The 19,407-nt window shown below is 43.4% G+C and overlaps 1 protein-coding gene across 1 annotated transcript; it reads left to right on the top strand.

The window, feature by feature from the left end:
- The first annotated feature begins 4,774 nt into the window (after positions 1-4,774).
- On the top strand, positions 4,775-19,407 carry UMPS (uridine monophosphate synthetase). Its single transcript, XM_020814551.3, has 6 exons — positions 4,775-4,967; positions 12,139-12,292; positions 12,534-13,244; positions 14,908-15,083; positions 17,990-18,104; positions 18,990-19,407. The coding sequence occupies exons 1-6, from the start codon at positions 4,833-4,835 to the stop codon at positions 19,169-19,171; spliced, it is 1,473 nt and encodes a 490-aa protein (XP_020670210.3). The 5' UTR covers positions 4,775-4,832; the 3' UTR covers positions 19,172-19,407.

Genomic DNA, 19,407 nt, shown 5'->3' with positions numbered 1-19,407 from the left:
GTGATCCTGAAGAAATGCAAAATGTTTCTTCCATACCATCCAAACATTCTTACAAAATAAACTCTGGCACACCATAAATCACTAAAAATGGTTACTTCAAGGAAAATAAGTGTCTGAATCTCTTTTGTAAGGCAATGGTCACCATTTAAGAAACCTACTGGATACACTGTTGCTGAGGTATAAGAGAATAAACATAAAGCAAACAAAACAAAACAAAACCCCTGAACGGTTTCTCAGCCATAAAGGAATTCTTGCTTTAAAGGGCTTTGTAAAAGAAATGTAAAACTCACATGGCCCAGAATACTCACACACATTACAAATGCCTCTCTTCTGCATTAACAGCAGTCATGTGTCAACAAAGCCCATACAAAAGAGGCTCCAGATTCATTAAAGCCACAATAAGAAAATGTGGGTTTTTAAGAAAGGAAGTAAAAAGTAGTTGCACATCTCAAAGTTCACCTCGCCCGCAGTGAACTAGCCGATAGTGCAAGTTCCGATGCAGACCCCATGCCCCCACTTTGGGATCACAAGTGGTACTCAATAAAGTATGACTAACATAAATGTTTGGGGGTTAGGAAGTGCTATAAACTCTAACTTTCAAAAGAATCTTAGACTTCCATTCTATTTTTTGGAACTTTGCTATTCCATGTATTTGTAGAAAATTTGCTCTGGTTTATCACACATTTCTCAGGCAATGGTGCTTTCCTAAAGGAATACAGTACATCAAATCTTTCCCCATTACCCACCTGATATTCCTCTCCCAGTCAGGCTATTCATACAATTGGCATCAGTATCAATTTGCTGTTTTAGAATCATTTACCACTGTACATAAACGGTGAGGAAGTGGAGAGAGTTGGTAGTTTTAAATTTCTGGGCACTTACATCTCAGAGGACCTCTCATGGACTATAAATGCCAACATGCTAATAAAGAAGGCACAGAAGAGGCTGTATTTCCTGAGAATGCTCGGGAAGTTAAATTTATCACAGCATTTGCTTCTGTCCTACTACCGTAGCACCATTGAGAGTGTCCTAACTTATGGCATTCTGGCATGGTTTGGGAGTAGCTCTGTAGCGGACAAAAAAGCTCTACAGAGAACCATTAAAATTGCCCAGAATATCATCGGGCTCCAGCTACCAACCCTGGATGACATCTTCACATCCCGCTGTCTGAGGAAGTCACACAGCATCCTGAGAGACTCTTCCCATCCTGCTTATAACTTTTTTGAACTGTTACCGTCTGGCAGAAGATATAGAACAATTAAGACTCGGACCACACGTTTTCTAAATAGTTTTTATCCTAGAGCTATAATTGCAATTAATAATGAGCTTAAAGACCACCAGTAGGGAATAATTAGTTGGACTGTGTTACTTGGACTGAGGTGTAGATGTTTGTATTTTTAGTTGGGGATTTCTAGTGGGTGGGGAGTGTTTGGGGAATGTTATGTGTGTGCATGTGTCTGGTCTCTGGGTGTCTGTGAATTTCGTTGTATGATATACTGTGTATATACTTACAATGACAATAAATTATATTATTATTATTATTATTATTATTATTATTATTATTATTATTATTATTATTATTATTATATTATTATTATTATTATTATTATTATTATTATTATTATTATTATTATTTTACTTGTGACTGTTGTAATTTGTGGGCTTAAATTCTGAAGTTAATAAAAATAAGCATCTGTTCTACTTAAGCCATATCTTACCTTCATACCCTGTTTATCACTGCTGGCGCTTTTACTTCTCTTTCTAGAAAATTATTGAACCTGTTTTTATTCATGTCACTCCACAGTGTAGGGTCTTCCACTGAAAATAAGGTCTGACATGCAAAGCGCACAGCAGATAACAAAATGAAATAAAACACACACCTTTGAGGCTGCAATCCTATGCATATTTGCAAGGAGTAGCTCCCATTCAACTCAAGACTGCTTACTGTTGAATAGAAATGTCAGGATTGCAGAGTTTGCCAAGTGTATATAATCCTACACACATGCACCTGGGAATAAATCTAACTGAATCCTGTAGGGCTTAATGTCTAGTAGACATCCTATGTTTACTCTGTTAAAACATTTGCAAAAATAGTGGTGGTCGGGAAATGGTGGCTCTCCTTTGCTGGAGAGACTTGATCAGAGGTTGGACAGCCACCTGTCAGGAACATTGCTGTGGCAGGATTCCTTAACTAATCAGGGGCTTGGAGCTGATGAATTCTGAGGTCCCAGCCAACTCTAAAATTCTAAGAGCTTAGACTTTTTCAAGGTGCAAACTAATTCTACAGCCTTAAATATTTTCAGTCTTTTGCTAGTCTGCCTTAAGTGTTATCCCATTATTTTATTCTTGATTTCATTTTGTATGCATATGTATTTTCTAAAGGTACATTTTGTAAATATCTTATTTATACTTCTGATTCTTCATGTGTAATGTTGTAAAGTGATTATCTGCTCTCACATGTTCTTATTGTTTGGCAGTATATGTTATGTACAGATGATAAAATCTACATTTTAGGCTATTGCCTTCCTTATAAATACAGTATATAAAAGAATCAGTGCTGGATTTTTGTTGTTTTTAGATACTCGTATAAGAACTATCACTCTGATAAAAACTGTTTAATCCAGATATATGTTTAAGGAGAAACTTTTTCTTAGTCCTATATTACACCACAAAGCATCACCTTCCAGATGTTGCTCAATCTGGTGTAAATTAGAGTGTCTGGCTGAGATGGGAGGGGAAATTCATATTCCAGCCTCTATGGAGTCATTACTCACTGGGTGATTTGGGGCTACCCACTCACTGACTGAAATCTTGTTGCTTAGCATAGTAAGTCACATGGAGTAGGCCCACTGAATCAGTGGGAATTTGGTGAGTCAACTCCTGCATAAATTCTACTGATTCACGTGAGCCTATTTTCGTTGTGACGATATGCTAAGCAACAGAATTTCAGCTATTCTCTGCTCGGTCTACATCAAAGAATTGTTGTGAAGATAACCATAGTAAAAGACAAGTAATTTACTTTGTCCTGAGCTTACTGAACTTACTAATAAATATTCTGATCACACCTCACTAGTGGTCAGGCTGGCTGATGGCTTGAGTTGGACAGTCACAACTGCACACCTGTTGTACAGCAAGTTCAACTGCATTCCTACATAAATCTCTTTAGGAGTAAAGATTCTTGAATTTCATAGGACTTATTTCTGAGTAAGCAGGCACATAGTGCTGTGCTGCCAATATAAACCAGACAATGGATATACCTCCCATTATACTTTTAACCATTCCAGAATGAATGTTAATTCCAAGCTACAACTAGAAGACATTCCCAAAATATTTTTTAAAAGTTATCCTCGTGCCATAATCACTCTTTTAAAATTATTTACTAGAAACTTTAGGGCATACAGAGATACTAACTTTAAAAGAGAAAACAAAACAATCTAAACTGCTCCCATCTGCTTGGCAGCAATTACATTTTCTTTAGGTTCTGGAGGAGACAATTACACCACTTTTTCAATGAATGCTATGAATTCTCTAGTCTTGTGTATTTGGGTCAACAAGGTTTTACAACTATTGATATCCACAATCCTCGTTATAAAAGAAATGCATATTTAAGACACAAGGAAGAAGTTATCAATGGTTCCAGTGTAAGATAGCAGAACACAGGAGTCTTTTTAGAGACTGCTGACTTAGAAAAAAGTCAGGCAAAATATGGCTTCTGTGGCTCCAAACTGAGCAAAAAGATGCTGTTGCAAGGGAGAAGGTCTTACTACAAGAAAGCTCCTACCACTTGCTGAGCCAGTAAATCTCAATGAACTGCATCCCACTCCATATTGCCAAAAAGGGTTTGCCATGTATAATAGCCCTCTACCAAGCTTAATTTATTTAGACAAAACATCTCATCGTTCTAAGTGAAAAGTTAGGATATCTGAGACAAGGCTAACTGCTGTTAAGTTTTGATATGTGGGATACAGAGCAGCATTTAGTACATGCAGAATATTTAATATATCGACTGCATAGCTCAGTGAGTTGGGCACCTCAGGAACTCGATCCCCTAAAAAAGCCAACCTTGTTGGGGGAACATGCCGTATAATTCCAGAGTGCTCCCGGTGAGGGGGGAGGGAGGGAATACTGAACTACTTCTGAGTCCCTTATCTCTAGGAAACCCTGGGAAGGCGTCCTATCGTTGTCATTTATCATGAAAGATATCATGAAAAGGCTGGAAGGGCAAAGTCCTATTTCCTCTTCTTAACTAACGCTTGTCAGGTGAGGTTCGTTTTAGTCCCGGCAGCTCGAGAATGGTCGGGAACCCACTTGTGAGTCCTTTATGCTTTAAAAATCCTGAAAAGTATCGCCCTAACCCAGCCCCTTGCAAGTGTTTTAAGTGGAGTGGAGCCAGGTAGGTAGAATCAGGGCCCCAGGGCTTCAGAGCCCTGCGTAGCCGTGAGAACTCGGCTCCCGATGTTTTTAATACTTTTGTTAAAACTGAGCATTCGGTACGCTCTGTGCCGGGCCGCCTGACTCCTCCATCCAACAGATTCTCCCAAGCCCGCATCCTGTGTCTGATTCCGCTCCACCCAATCCAACCAAACAACACGATCGGTGCGAAAGGACGAAGGTCGCCCCTCTTCTTCTTTTTTAAACCCCCTGCAACCAAAAGAAGGCGCTACACGCGGACCAGAATTCGATCGGCCAATGAGGGCACAGAGACACGGAGCGCGAGCCGCTTGTCTAACAGTGCGCATGCGCGCCCTCCCCTCAATAGCGTTTTAACCGCCTTTTTACGTCATTATTCTACGACCCTCTCTCCCGCGGAGGAGAGGCCGCGCGCGCACACGATGGAGCAGTTGGCTTCCGAGCTGTACGAGGTGGAAGCGGTGCGCTTCGGGGAGTTTGTGCTGAAGAGCGGGCTCGTTTCCCCGGTCTACGTGGACCTGCGCGTCGTCGTCTCAGCCCCAGCTCTGCTTAACAAGGTAACGGCTTCGCGGGGAGGTGGCCGTTATAACGGGGGGGGGGGGAAGGGAGGAGATAGAAACGGATTCGCCTTGTTTCTTTACCACAGCTTTCCCCAAGGCAGGTCTCTCCAGAGGTCTCTCTGTATTACAGCGGTTCCCACCACCTGCAACACGGCCAGAGAGCGGGAAGGAGGAAAACCGGAGCCTCAGGTGTCTCTCTAGAGACGACAATGCGCCAGGGACCGCCTCACGGCTGGTCCACCCAAGGCGCCGGAAACCTGCTGGTTTCAAGGGAGGAGTCGAAGCTCGGCCCTCTCCCTGTGTGTGTGTGTGTCTTTCTCTCAAATGTTTTTTTAAAAATGGGGGCAGGGGCGAAGAAAACCTCTGTGGGACGGGGAGTACTTAAGGCGTTTTATTTATGCAGCATGCCAATAAAGGTTTCTGTACTGTAATTAATTAATTAACTTAAGGCGGCTGGCTTTCAATTTTGGCCCTAGCGCTTGCTTTTGGTGACCTCCGGGTGTTGGAAAATGGGGAGGAGGAGGAGAGCGTGGTGTGATTCTTGGTCTTTCCCTATGTTGGTGGGCCATTTTCAACTAACTCAAGAGCCCTTCAATTTGCCTGTATGATTTATTTATTTATTTATTTATATACTTGCACGCCACTCTTTTCTCTGAAAAGATAGCAGTCAATGTGGCTTACAAAGTTATTCAAGGAAATGAAACCCCAAAGCAAACTTTTGGCTTGCATTTTTAATGAAATTAATTTGTGTTTGTTTAATTCGTAACATAAAAAACTTCCCCACTGTAAAATCGTAAAAACCAGCAGAATACTTTAAAAAAACCGTAGCAAACAGTTAATGTTACAAATGATGTGGATTAAAAACAAGGCAGGGCTGGTTAACCCTCAAATGCCACTCTAAAACAATACATTTTCATTTCCTTCTTTAAAGCAGGCAGAAAGGGAATTTGGAAATGAATGCATTCCATGGTCATGCAGGAGAAGGCTGTTGCCATTTCTAAGAGGGTATCTTCTGACAATCTTAAAAGTCCTGAGAGGCTCATAAGGTAGCTAGGATTTTAACTGTGTTAAAGGGTTTCCATAAAGGCCTTTTATCAAATAGTTATCAGTTGAATCAAAAACAGCATTCAAATGGAAAGCTGAGATTATCAAGTTGCATTTGTAACAAATTGCATGCAGTGTCTCGTATCCTCACCAGACAAGTGGCTCCTCTGGGAATCTTTTGCTATAATTGTTAATGTTCTGAGATGCTACAAGAATAGGGACAAAGGGTTATTTTTCACTATGTGTAATCAGCTCATCAGTGCAGAAAAATCTGTGAGCCAGGTTGCACATAATATATATGGCATATAATTTAGGTTCACTTAATTTTATTATTTAGAGCAGTGGTTCTTAACCTTTGTTACTCAGATGTTTTTGAACTGCAACTCCCAGAAACCCCAGCCAGCACAGTTGGTGGTGAAGGCTTCTGGGAGTTGCAGTCCAAAACTCCTGAGTAACTCAAGGTTAAGAACCAGTGATTTAGAGTACACATGCTTTTCCTATGTTTTCAATTAGTACCACTGCATGAGGAAAAGGGTTAAAAAATTTCCCTCTTCTGGTTTTTTATTTTAACATTCAGGACCTCTTGTGTGGATGATAATAAAAAGAAAGAGAACTTAATTGATGCCAGTGGTGATTTAAAATTATTTGTGCTTCTGATTTGCAAATAAAAAACAGGGCATATAAACCTCTCCCAGCTATTCACTGATCCCAATTTGAATTGGGGTTTGTGTGCTTATTCTAGAAGTTTTGTTATAGACTGCACATGATGCACTTTAAACAAAAAACTTCCTAGTACACTTTCTGGGTGCTACAAGACTGCTATTTTTATTTCCTGATAAATGGATATAAAGTTGCTATCTTGTCATTTAAATATTAGCATCTCTATTTGGGATTAGCAACACTTCTATATAAAGTGGTGCCTCGCATTATGATGTTAATTTGTTCCAGCGAAATCGCTGTAGAACAAAAACATCGTAAAGCGATTTTTAAAAACCCATAGAAACGCATTAAAACCCAATTAATGTGTTCCTATGGGCTTGAAACTCACCGTCCAGCGAAGATCCTCCATAGCGTGGCCATTTTTGCTGCCCATGCAGTGAGGAATCCGTCCCAGAAAACAGCGGGCGGCCATTTTTTTACCCATCGGCCATTTTGAAACCGCCTATCAGCTGTGCGAAAATCTTCATTTTGCGATAATTGGTTAGCAAAGCAGGTAATCATCGCAAAGCGAAAAAACCCCATAGGAAACATCGTTTTGCGATCGCTTTTGCGATTGCAAAAACTTTTTCGTTATGCGATTTCTTCGTTAAATGAAGTGCTCATCTTGTGAGGCGCCACTGTAATCTATTTTTACATCCATTTTTCAAGCCCCTATAGTTACCTGAAGGCTAAGGTTAACGTTATTTTAAATATCTCAGTTTTATAATGCTATATTTGTGTAAACTAGCTGGATAGCTCAATGGTTTAGGTATCTGGATGCAATTATCAGTACTTTATTAAGGATTTTGTAATTGTAAAATATACCTTTCATTTCCTTTGTAATGGAAAAGCACAGTGTTCATATTGGACTTGATCCATAGTATGGAATAATCAATTGAAAAAGATACCTTGAAAACTATTATTCGCATTAGATATTACTGTTGGCTTTTCTGAGGCTTACAGCCCTAATGGGATGTTATTGCCCCCAAATCTCCTAAGGGGACTTTAAACTTGGTCTTTAAACTTAACCTTTTTGGTTATAAAAAGGGTAATATTATTTTGGAACAGTGTTCAGCTCTAGTTTTCACAAGCACAACTCAGTAGATTTATGAAAATAACTGGATGCTTGCAAAAGTCTACTAAATCAAATTTGGTTTTCTGAGAAGACCAGGACTTTGGAATTGATGCTTAAAGAGATTCGATGTACTGTATGGTCTATTTGGTTACGTAATGACATTTAGGTTTGTTTCCTGAATGTGCTGTATTCTTTATCATCAGTTGATCATGACACATTTACACTGTAATTGGCCTTTAAACAATATTTAGGGCAGGGCTTGAAAAGGCTGAAGAAAAATTCTTTTTCACTCAAAAAAGCTTGCAAACTTTGTATTCAACACAGGTGTGTTCTCAGAGGTATTTTAGTATTCAACTATTTTTTTCTGGCAGCAATTTGTTCTCCAATGTTCATTAATGCAATGTTGTCTAGATACTTTAGACTACAGTTCTCTTCATTCCCAGTTATTGGCCATGTTGCAGGTGATGGGAACTGCTGTATAGAGACATCTGGGGGGACCTGCACTTGGGAATGCTATGATAAAAGAATAAAGCTAATCAGTTACTATGTTTAAGTATACAGTGGTGCCTCGCTTAACGAGTGCCCCGTTTAACGAAAAAATCGCATAGCGATGGCTTTGTTGCCATCGCTTTTGCGATCGCACAACGATCTTGCCTATGGGGAAAAATCGCTTTGCGATTTTTCCCCATAGGCACCATTTTCCCCCAGCTGAGCGGCGGGAGCTTTGAAGCCCCGCTGCTCAGCTGGGGGAAAATGTTGGCAGTGGGCTGCGGCCTCGGAAGGACCCCGAAGCCACCGACAATTCCCTTCCGAGCTCCGGGGACAGGCTGGGGGTTGGACCGGGAAGCTTGAAGCCTCTCCGCGCCGCCTACCCCGGCCGTTCCCGGACTTCCAGAAGTCCGGGAACAGCCTGGGTAAGCAGCGCGGGAAGGCTTCAAGCTTCCCGATTCACCCCCCAGCCTGTCCCCGCCGCTTAAAGCCTCCTTGCGCCGCCTACCCAGCCCGTTCTCGGACACCTAGGTGTCCGAGAACGGGCTGGGTAGGCGGCGGGGGAGGCTACCGGCATCGGAGAACAGGCTGGGGGGTGGACCGGGGAGCTTGAAGCCTCTCCGCGCCGCCTACCCCGGCCGTTCCCGGACTTTCGGAAGTCCGGGAACAGCCTGGGTAAGCAGCGCTGGGAGGCTTCAAGCTTCCCGATCCACCCCCCAGCCTGTCCCCGCCGCTTAAAGCCTCCTTGCGCTGCCTACCCAGCCCGTTCTCGGACACCTAGGTGTCCGAGAACGGGCTGGGTAGGCGGCGGGGGAGGCTACCGGCATCGGAGAACAGGCTGGGGGGTGGATCGGGAAGCTTGAAGCCTCCCAGCGCTGCTTACCCAGGCTGTTCCCGGACTTCCGGAAGTCCGGGAACGGCCGGGGTAGGCGGCGCGGAGAGGCTTCAAGCTCCCCGATCCACCCCCCAGCCTGTCTCCGCCGCTTAAAGGGTAACCGCAGCGGCTACCCCAGCCATGGCCGGTTAATCCGTTCCAGTTGGAACGGATTAACCGGTTTTCAATGCATTCCTATGGGAAATGGTGCTTCCCATAACGATGTTTTCACATAACGTTTTTTTTTCTGGAACCAATTAACATCGTTATGCGAGGCACCACTGTATATACAGTGGTGCCTCGCATAGCGAGGTTAATTGGTTCCAAAAAAACCATCGCTATGGGAAAACATCGTTAAGTGAAACGTGTTTTCCCATAGAGATGCATTGTAAACTGGATAATCTGGTTTTCTCCCCCACTATCGGGCGCAGCCCTTTGGGAGAAGCCTCGGGGGAGGGGGGGGAGACGGCATCGGCTCCTGCCTTCTCCCCCACCACCCGGCTTCTCCCAAAGGGCTGCCCCGACTGCTTGCAGCAGCGGAGGAGGTGCCCGGTGGAGGAGAAATGACAGATCGGCTCCTGCCTTCTCCTCCACCGGGCACCTCTTCCGCTGCTGTAAGCACAATCGGGGCAGCCCTTTGGGAGAAGCCGGGCTGTAGAGAAGGAAGGCTGAAGCCGATCCAATCTTTCCCCCCCCATCGGGAGGCTTCTCCGAAAGCGCTGCGCCCAATGGTGCGGGGGAAGGATTGGATCGGCTTCAGCCTTCTCCACCACCCAGCTTCTCCCAAAGGGCTGCCCCGACTGCTTGCAGCAGCGGAGGAGGTGCCCGGTGGAGGAGAAATGACAGATCGGCTCCTGCCTTCTCCTCCACCGGGCACCTCCTCCGCTGCTGCAAGCACAGTCGGGGCAGTCCTTTGGGAGCAGCTGGGCTGCTCCGAAGAAGCCGATCCGATCTCCCCCCCTTCACACCGGGCAGCTTCTCCCGCTGCTCCCGATAGTTGGGAGGGGAGATCAGATCGGCTTCTGCCTTTCTTTGGAGCAGCCCGGCTGCTCCCAAAGGGCTGCCCCGACTGTGCTTGCAGCAGCGGAGGAGGTGCCCGGTGGAGGAGAAGGCAGAAGCCGATCTGGCCTTTCTCCTCCACCGGGCACCTCCTCCACTGCTGAAAGCACAGTCGGGGCAGCCCTTTGGGAGCAGCCGGGCTGCTCCGAAGAAAGGCAGAAGCCGATCCGATCTCCCCCCCTCCACACCGGGCGGCTTCTCCTGCTGCTCCCGATGGTGGTGGGGGAGATCGGACATGGCTGGGAGTTGCCGCTGTGGGTTGGATCCAAGCCGCGAGGAGAGGATGGGAGGGAGGGGTGAAAGGCATCCGGATCCCACCACCCTCCCCCCGCGGCTCGGATCCAAGCCGCGGGGCTGTGTGGGAGGCATGGCCGACTCTTCGGCACCCGCCACGGCTCGGATCTGAGCCGCGGCAGCTGCCAAAGAGTCTCGCCATGCCTCCCACCCTCCTCAAGCCGCGGGGAGAGGGCGGGGGGATCTGGATGCCTGAAAGGCATCCAGATCCCCCCACCCTTCCCCCGCGGCTTGGATCCGACCCGCGGCAGGCTACCCCAGGCATGGTCGGACTCCTGAGAGTCTGACCATGGCCAGGGAAGCCGGCCGCGGGGAAGGGGAATCCTGGCGGTGGCCTCAGAAGGACCCTTTGGAAGGGTCCTTCCGAGGCCACCGCAGGCATTTTCCCCCAGCTGAGCTGCGGGAGCGGTCCTTCGGAGGCTCCCACTGCTCAGCTGGGGGAAAATGGTGCCTATGGGGAAAACATCGCAAAGTTTGTCGTTAAACGGGGCACTTGTTATAGGAGGCACCACTGTAAATATAAATAACAGAAATTAAAAAATGCATTTGAAAAGCGACCTATGATTGAATATATGTATGCATTTATTTCACTTGTTATTTATATTTTGTTGTAAGCTCATGGAGTTCAACTAGTAATCCTTGTATGGAGTAACTGCACTATCCCTTGGAAGTTGTAACAAAATGGGGAAGAAGGGAGCATACAGGGAGGAGGTGGAGTCAACAAATTAAAGGAAAGAAGACAGCCTCTGAGAGCCTGCTGGCCAATAGTAGTCGAGAAGCTGTGTGGGGCTGTTTTTTTTTTAATCCTTTAGAAGTGCTGGGGGTTCTGATAGGTGGGTAAAGAGTGGTTGATGGAAGGAGGAAGCGGTGATACAAAGTTGTATGTAAACCCATGTAAAGCATGGCTAACTGTAGGGTGCTGCTTAATCTGCTACTTTTAATTTTTTTTTTAATGGGATGGGGTGAGGCATAATATAAATATATCTGTGACATCTCTTGAAGTGATAAAATGCCTGGATACTATTGTGGGATTTGAAAGGCTCAGATATTTTTAAGGAGTAGGAAACATAACTTAAAAGATGGAGGCAGGTAGAATAGGATAGAGGCTTAAATGAAATGATGTAAGAAGCACCCCCCCATAAGCAGAGTTATATTTCTCATTGATGTTTAAATGATTTATAGATTCTTTGTTGAAAAGTGAATACTTGTATGTTCATTGTTATGGTATTTCAGAAGTGAGCATAAAAACTGGTGTTGAAGGGAGAGATTGCTGTGCGGTCTTCATCCAGTTGGTGCTTATGTTACCCACTGCTCTTCTAGGAGTAGAGATAGGATGCTATTTCTCTGTCTAAACAAAGAATGAAAGTACGATTACTTGTGTAGCTTCTCTTGGCTTGCCATTTGGAGTGATAAAATGCAGACAAAAAAAGAAAAGAAAGAAAGGACTGGACAAAAGTTAAAAGAAAAGGCTCCAATCATAATTGATGTGATCTGGAAGTGTTGAATGTAGGGTCTCCTTCCTAGCAAATCTCATGTGTGCAGTTTGAGATTTTCCTGTACTATTATGTTAATAACAAATGCATTGGTATTAATACTAGCAAAATAAATTCTGAATGTATCATGATTTATTTCAGGTAGCAGATCTTCTCTTTCAAGTAGCAAAGAATGCTGCACTCAAGTATGACTGTGTATGTGGAGTTCCTTATACAGCATTGCCATTGGCTACAATCATCTGCTCAAACAAACAGATCCCAATGCTTATCCGTAGGAAGGAAGCCAAAGATCATGGTAAAATGAACTACACTTCATCTAGATTGTAAATATTGCTGTATAAGTAAGCACAATTCGAGATGGGAAAGCTAGCCTTTTGATGTAGATATATAGTATGCCCATGATCTAGAGACATCCATGTAAAAATCCTTTTCAGGACTTCCTTACTTATTGCTATGTGGTCCGTGTTTAATAACTAACTTTTTTTGTGTTGATTGTTTAGAGAAAATCATATTTCTATAATATTTTGCTTCTTAAGGTACTAAACGCCTTGTGGAGGGCACAATAAATGCAGGAGAAACCTGCTTGGTAATTGAAGATGTAGTTACTAGTGGCTCAAGTGTCTTGGAGACAGCAGAGGTCCTTCGGAAAGAGGGCCTGAAGGTTACTGATGCCATAGTGCTCTTGGACAGAGAGCAAGGAGGAAGAGCCATGTTGGAGAAGAATGGGATTCAGCTGCACTCGGTATGTACCTTGTCTCAGATTCTCAGGATCCTTGAGCAGCAACAGAAAATAACACCTGGAATAGTGGCAAGCGTGGAAAAATTCATTCAAGAGACACCTGCAATAGTGGCAAATGTGGAAAAATTCATTCAGGACAATATTGTCAAACCTTCTGAGCAAAATGGTGCTGTTTCTATGAAAAGAATATGCAAAGAAATGAGTTTTGCTGCCAGAGCTGAGCTTCCAGGTACCCATCCACTTGCTGCCCAGCTGTTCAGACTCATGGAGAAAAAGCAGACAAACCTGTGCCTTTCTGCTGATGTCACCAGCTCCAAGGAATTGCTCCAACTGGCTGCTATGCTGGGGCCCTCCATCTGTATTTTGAAAACACATGTTGATATTCTGGATGATTTTTCCCAGGAAGTTGCAAGGGAATTGAGAGGACTTGCAGAGCAGCATGAATTCTTGATATTTGAGGACCGTAAGTTTGCAGATATTGGAAATACTGTGAAACATCAGTATGAAGGTGAGTTTGACTTCCACCACTTCCCCTGACCAACTTTGAACTTGATACTTTTTTTTTTTTTTTTTGGTAATGGTGCCTAAAAAGGTTGGATAGTTGTAATTCCAGATGTTGGTATCTAAATAACAGAAAACTAGTTCTTTATTTTCAAGTCTTCAGAGCCTTTCTTGAGCTGAATGTCCCTTTCATCATGTGATCCCAAAATAGACAAGTTAGCATAATTTTTGAAGAATTTTGATACAGTGATGCCTCGCTTAACGAGCGCCCCATTTAACGACGAATCCGCATACTGATGTGGATTTTGCGATCGCTTTTGCGATCGCATTACGATGTTGACTATGGGGAAAAATCGCTTTGCGATTTTTCCCCATAGCCCAATTTTCCCCCAGCTGAGCGGCGGGAGCTTTGAAGCCCCGCTACTCAGCTGGGGGAAAATGTCGGCAGTGGCCTCGGAAGGAGCCTTCCGAAGCCACCGCCTGCATTCCCCTTCGGAAGGGGCATTTTCCCCCAGCTCAGTGGGAGCCCCGCCTCTCAGCTGGGGGAAAATGTTGGCGGTGGCCTCAGAAGGACACTGGAGCCACCGCCGACATTTGCCTTCTGAGCTCTCAAAGGGCCCCCCTCCGACATTGGAGAAAGCCCTTTGAGAGCTTGGAAGGCTCTCAGCGACGGCGGGGGCAGGGTAGGGGTGTCCCAAAGGCTTCCAGACCTTTGCCTGGAAGCCTTCGGGACACCCCCCCCACCCTGCAGGCGCCGCCGCTTGAAGCCGCCCCGCGCTGCCTACCCCAGTCGTTCTCGGACTTTCAGGCGTCCGAGCACGGCTGGGGTAGGCGGATGCCAGGCGGCAGGGACAGGGTAGGGGGGTCCCGAAGGCTTCCAGACCTTTGCCTGGAAGCCTTCGGGACACCCCCCCCCCACCCTGCAGCCGCCGTTTGAGCCCGCCGCCCAGCTGGGGGGAAAGGCCGGCCAGCGCTTGGGAAGGAGGGTGGAGGAGGTCCCCGCACTCCTTCCCAAGAGCCCGCCACCCAGCTGATCGGTGGTTCCAAAATGGCCGTCCGTTTCGCGCCTCGCTTACCGAGGCGGCGAAAATGGCAGCCCTATGGAGGATCTTCGCTGAACGGTGAGTTTTTGCCCCATAGGAACGAATTAAACAGGGTTTAATTCGTTCCTATGGGGTTTTTTGTTCCGTTCAGTGATGTTTCCGTATAGCGACGTTAATCCTGGAACGGATTAACGTCGCTATGCGGGGCACCACTGTTTTTCAGATCCTAAGGGGTAGAAATTAAGCAAGTTCACATTTTAATGCAATTCGTTGTAATTTTGCACTCTCAGTCAATAAAAAGTAGAACATATTCTTTGCTTTCACACTTTTTCAAAAGCTGTTGCAATTCTAGTGTATAAATCTAGTATTTCACAGTTTTTCATATATTTCAATTTCAGTTGCTCCTGGTTTCTCCATTCTGCTTCTCTCCATTCCACATCAGTTTGCCAGTCTGTATTCAAATGTGCACATATTTGTACACCTTTAAAAAAATACGCACTAGCAAGCACATTTTCCTCATAATGTGTTTTACATTGTTTTCCATAATATACATTTCATGACTATTAGTTTAACTATCTTACTTGGAAGACTATGCTTAGTTGGTAATGTGTCTGTTCACCCTTGCAGGTGGCATTTTCAAAATAGCATCCTGGTCAGATATCATTAATGCCCATGCAGTTCCTGGTCCAGGAGTCATTAAAGGATTGAAAGCTGTAGGACACCATTTGCAACGAGGATGCCTCTTGATTGGTGAGATGAGCTCCGAAGGGTCTCTGGCGACTGGTGACTATACTAAAGCAGCAGTAAGTTGGCGCTTCTATCTGAACAAGGCTGGAAGACACTTTTCCTACTGTCCAGCAAGGAGAAACAACTCTTCTGAAAATCTGTCTTGAAACTTTAAATGTCCTTTCCCTCTTTAATCCAACTGGATATAGCCAGGACTGATATTGCATAAGATAGCATAGGTAGTTTGGAAATGGAACTGTATGTTTGTATATGAGAGAGAAATTTTGGAATGAGGAACCCATCCAGGGCATGTGCCAGGCTTCTTTGTGCCCTAGGCAAGACTAACTACTTGCATGCACCCCTACCAACGTTCAAAAACAGAAAGTGCAAAAGTTGAAATTGTGGAATTTTTATTTTAAAAAACAGAACAAGTAATAGAACAGTCTTCAGTTTTCTTTCTCAAATACAAAACAGTTTTAGCACACAAATCATTTTGAATAATCCTATGAACTGTAATGTCTATTAAATATTTCTATTTTTGCCACATCGAAATCTCATTTTGTGTGCCTTTTCTTTTGCAAATTTTGTCGCTTATTTCTTCAGGTCAATGGCTGATTCTTTGGCATGTTCAATTGATACAGTTGCAAAACCAACTAGTCTACTTTGCAGCATTGTTGAGCGTAAATATGTTTTTATAAGCTTAAGCTTTGAGAAACTGCGTTCACCACTAGCCACTGACACTGGAAGTGTGAGAAGGATCCTTAGAGCCACAGAAACATTAGGCACACTATCCAGGAGTTTTTGTTGCACTATGAAGAGAGATACTCCTTGTGGTGGCATAGACTTTGGAAGTCTTCAAGCTATTGCTATAAGTTCACAGCATAGATCTTCAGCATTAATGTCTTTGTTTCCATTGTGCGTCAATGATTTTTCCAAATTCTTGCAGGCCTTAAATGCGTCTTCAGTATATATTTTTTGTTGATCTTGTAGATGTCATACAGGAAGCCAAACAAGGAATTATATTATTGTAGCTGTTGGAATCTCTCTTCAACAGATTGTATGGCCATGTCTAAGACAGCATAATAGAAACATATTTTGAATTTCTGCTTTGGATCTTGTGGTACCTCATCTTGTGCTTCATACTCAAACTGCTTTTTTGTTCTCCTTTTTCTAACTTACTCTGTCTCAAAGTTTGGTAGTACAGTATTTTATCTCCTTTGTAATCTCAGTAGCATCCATCAAACTTGTTGAAAATCTGCATCACATCTATAGCCCACGAAGTAATTCTTCATCACTTTCAATTGGCTTGTAGCTGAATTTAAATCATTCTCCTTATTTTGTAACAGCTAATTTAAAGAATGTTGTACCATGTAACAAGGGATACCACAAATTTGAACTTTCAAATTGCATCAGCAAGGGTCTGAGCTTCAATTCGAGAAGTATTTCCAGATAAATTCTTTAGGCTTGTGTCATCAAATATCTCTATTAAAGCATCATATATACTACCAAGATGATATCTCGGGTTTTAAAGCATCAATCTGATTTTCCCATCTCGGTTGACTCGGCTTAACAGTTATGCCTGATACATGGCTAGTTAGAATTTCCCAACACTGAGTTGATGCAGAGAAGTAATTATAGATCTGTTGAATCAAACTGAAGAAACTTGTTGCTTCCAGATAACATTTAGCAGCATAATTGACTACCAAGTTTAAAGAGTGCGCATTGCAGGGCACAAAAAGGCACATGGATTCATGTTTAGGACTCCCTTTTGTATGCCATTTTCTTTGCCTTTCATGTTACTCCTATTATCATAACCTTGAACACGCAGATTCTCAGTTGGCAATCCCATTTGCTCAAGAAGAGTTTCTGCCATAAAGACACCTGTAGTGTCTCTTAGGGGAACAAATCCCAAGAAATGTTATTTTCTCACATTTAGATATCTCAGTATCTGATGGTTTGATCACATTGACAAAATGTACAATCATTGTCATTTGTTCAGTATGACTAACATCAGGTGTGCAATCCAGAATAACTAAATAGTATTTGGCTGACTTTATATCTGCTAAAATCTTCTGCTTTATAGCACCTGCTAGAAATTGTATAAGTTCATTTTGGATATCTTTTCCTAAGTAGTGAACCATTTCTTCATTTTTAACTCTGCGCAAACTTTCATTCATGATGGGATCAAAAAGGGCTAAGTATTCTACAAACTTCAAAAAAATCCCATTCTTAGCACTATACAACTTTTCAGTACTACCACAGAATGACCAGTATTGCATGCCAAGAAGTCTGACCAAAGCAATCAAGCATTCTAAGATTTATTGCCAATATTGTTGTTCTTGCCTGATTTTCTGCTGGTTAATATCATCAACTGTTTTTCCTTTATATAAGTGCAATTCAAGTTCTCTCCAGGACTTATGGTTTTTTAAATGGCGACGTTTTCTCTCATGAAGTCAGTTTTGTGCCCTCTCAGGTCTGTACTCTAGGCAGTCGCCTAATGGTAGCTCCAGCCCTGAACCCATCCACTTGTTCCACAAACCAACCGAAAGAATGGATCAACTAACAGTTGAGATGCAGCTATCAGTTATGATGGGGGAAGAACAAGTTTGAAAGGAAGCAATTGGGAACTTGCACTACTGAAAAGTGAAAGCCAGTGTTCTTCAGGCAGACCTGTGAAGGTGTTAGTAGAAATTGGGAGGGGTAGGCATATATAATCATTGAAAGACCTGAGGCAAAGAATGTCCGAAGAGTTGTGAATAAGTCTATTTGTGAGGAGTATGCCATTTCTGAAATAGTATTTTCTGTATCAAAGGCAATGAAATATTTTGATATTCTGTTTGACTCTTTTGTCTTGATGTCTGCAAATGTCTGCATGTATGATACATATGTGTTTCGTATTTATTCACCATTCTAGACAGCACAGCACATAAAGTGTTTTCTTTCTGTAAGGTGTGATTGTTCTTTGTATATTGCTTCTGCATAGGTTAAGATGGCTGAAGAACACTCAGATTTTGTTTTCGGATTTATCTCTGGCTCCAGAATAGTTGAAAAACCTGAATTTCTTCATTTGACTCCGGGGGTTCAGATGCAGACTGGAGGTGAGTATATTCTATATAAGTGACTTTTTTTGGAACTCAGACTGATGGTACAAAATATACAGTGGTGCCTCGCATAACGAGCGATTCGTTTAACGACGAATCCGCGTAGCGATGTGTTTTTGCGATCGCAAAAGCAATCGCATTGCGATGTTTCTAATGGTAAAACATTGCTTTGCGATGATCACTTACTGATTTTCGCATAGCGATGTTTTTTAACAGCTGATCGGCGTTTCCAAAATGGCCACCGGCTAAATAAAATGGCCGCCCACTGTGTTTTTGCCTAAATTCCTCGCTTACCGGGCAGCGAAAATGGCAGCCACATGGAGGATTTTCACAGAACTGTGAGTTTTTTGCCCATAGGAACACGTTAAACGTGTTTTAATGCATTCCTATGGGCTTCTTTGTTCCGCATAGTGACAAATCCGTATAGCAACGATTTTTGCTGCACGGATTATCGTCGCTATGCGGGGTACCACTGTATTTGTATTAGAGCAATTAATATAATTGAGAAGTAAGCTCAGGAGTATTTCTAGTTTTTGATACCAACTACAATGGAATTGCAATCTAAGTGCTCTGTGGGCTACTGTTGGCATGAAACTGAGTGTTTCAGTCCTAAGATCCATTCCTAGGAGAGCTCAGACATGTGTTCACACCCTTTGTCTAATGAGTGAGAAGAGCATCTTTTGCAATCAGTTTAGAGATTCTTCAGAGGTATGCTTGTTTTCTGTGCATATGTCCTTACGCCTTTAACAGTATAGAGGTAGTGGTGGCTGCTGCTGCTGCTGCTATGGAGACTGCGTTTAGGAGGTTGCTGTAATCCTTCAACCGGAAATTGCTGCAGACTAAGCCATAGTAATAGATGGTTTGTTCACTTGTGTCTTGCAGGTGATAACCTGGGGCAGAAGTACCTGAGTCCACAAGATGTTATTGGTAAAAGAAAATCTGATATCATAATTGTAGGACGTGGTATCTTGTCTGCATCCAGTCGCCTGGAGGAAGCAGAGGCATATAGGAAGGCAGCATGGAATAGTTACTTGCAAAGGATTGGTGTTAATGTACCAAATTAAGCCAAGTATTAAATAACCTTGCTTAACTGAATCATAACAGCTAGAGAAATTGAGGTGGTAATTCTTTTTTCTTTCTCTTTGTGTATATTGATATCTGCCAATGAGAGATGTCTTTTAATAAATGCATACATTGTTTTGTCATGTTGACAGTGAATTAAAACACCAGGTTTTCCTGTTCACCTGCTCTTAGCACTGTATTCCTGTGTGTTTGTTTAATAAAAACACTCCAAATGGCA

Source organism: Pogona vitticeps, chromosome 1, assembly GCF_051106095.1.
Source record: "Pogona vitticeps strain Pit_001003342236 chromosome 1, PviZW2.1, whole genome shotgun sequence".
In the NCBI taxonomy this organism is placed as follows: domain Eukaryota; kingdom Metazoa; phylum Chordata; class Lepidosauria; order Squamata; family Agamidae; genus Pogona; species Pogona vitticeps.
The sequence above is the reverse complement of the archived record's forward strand: the minus strand, read 5'-3'. Positions and strand labels throughout refer to the sequence as shown.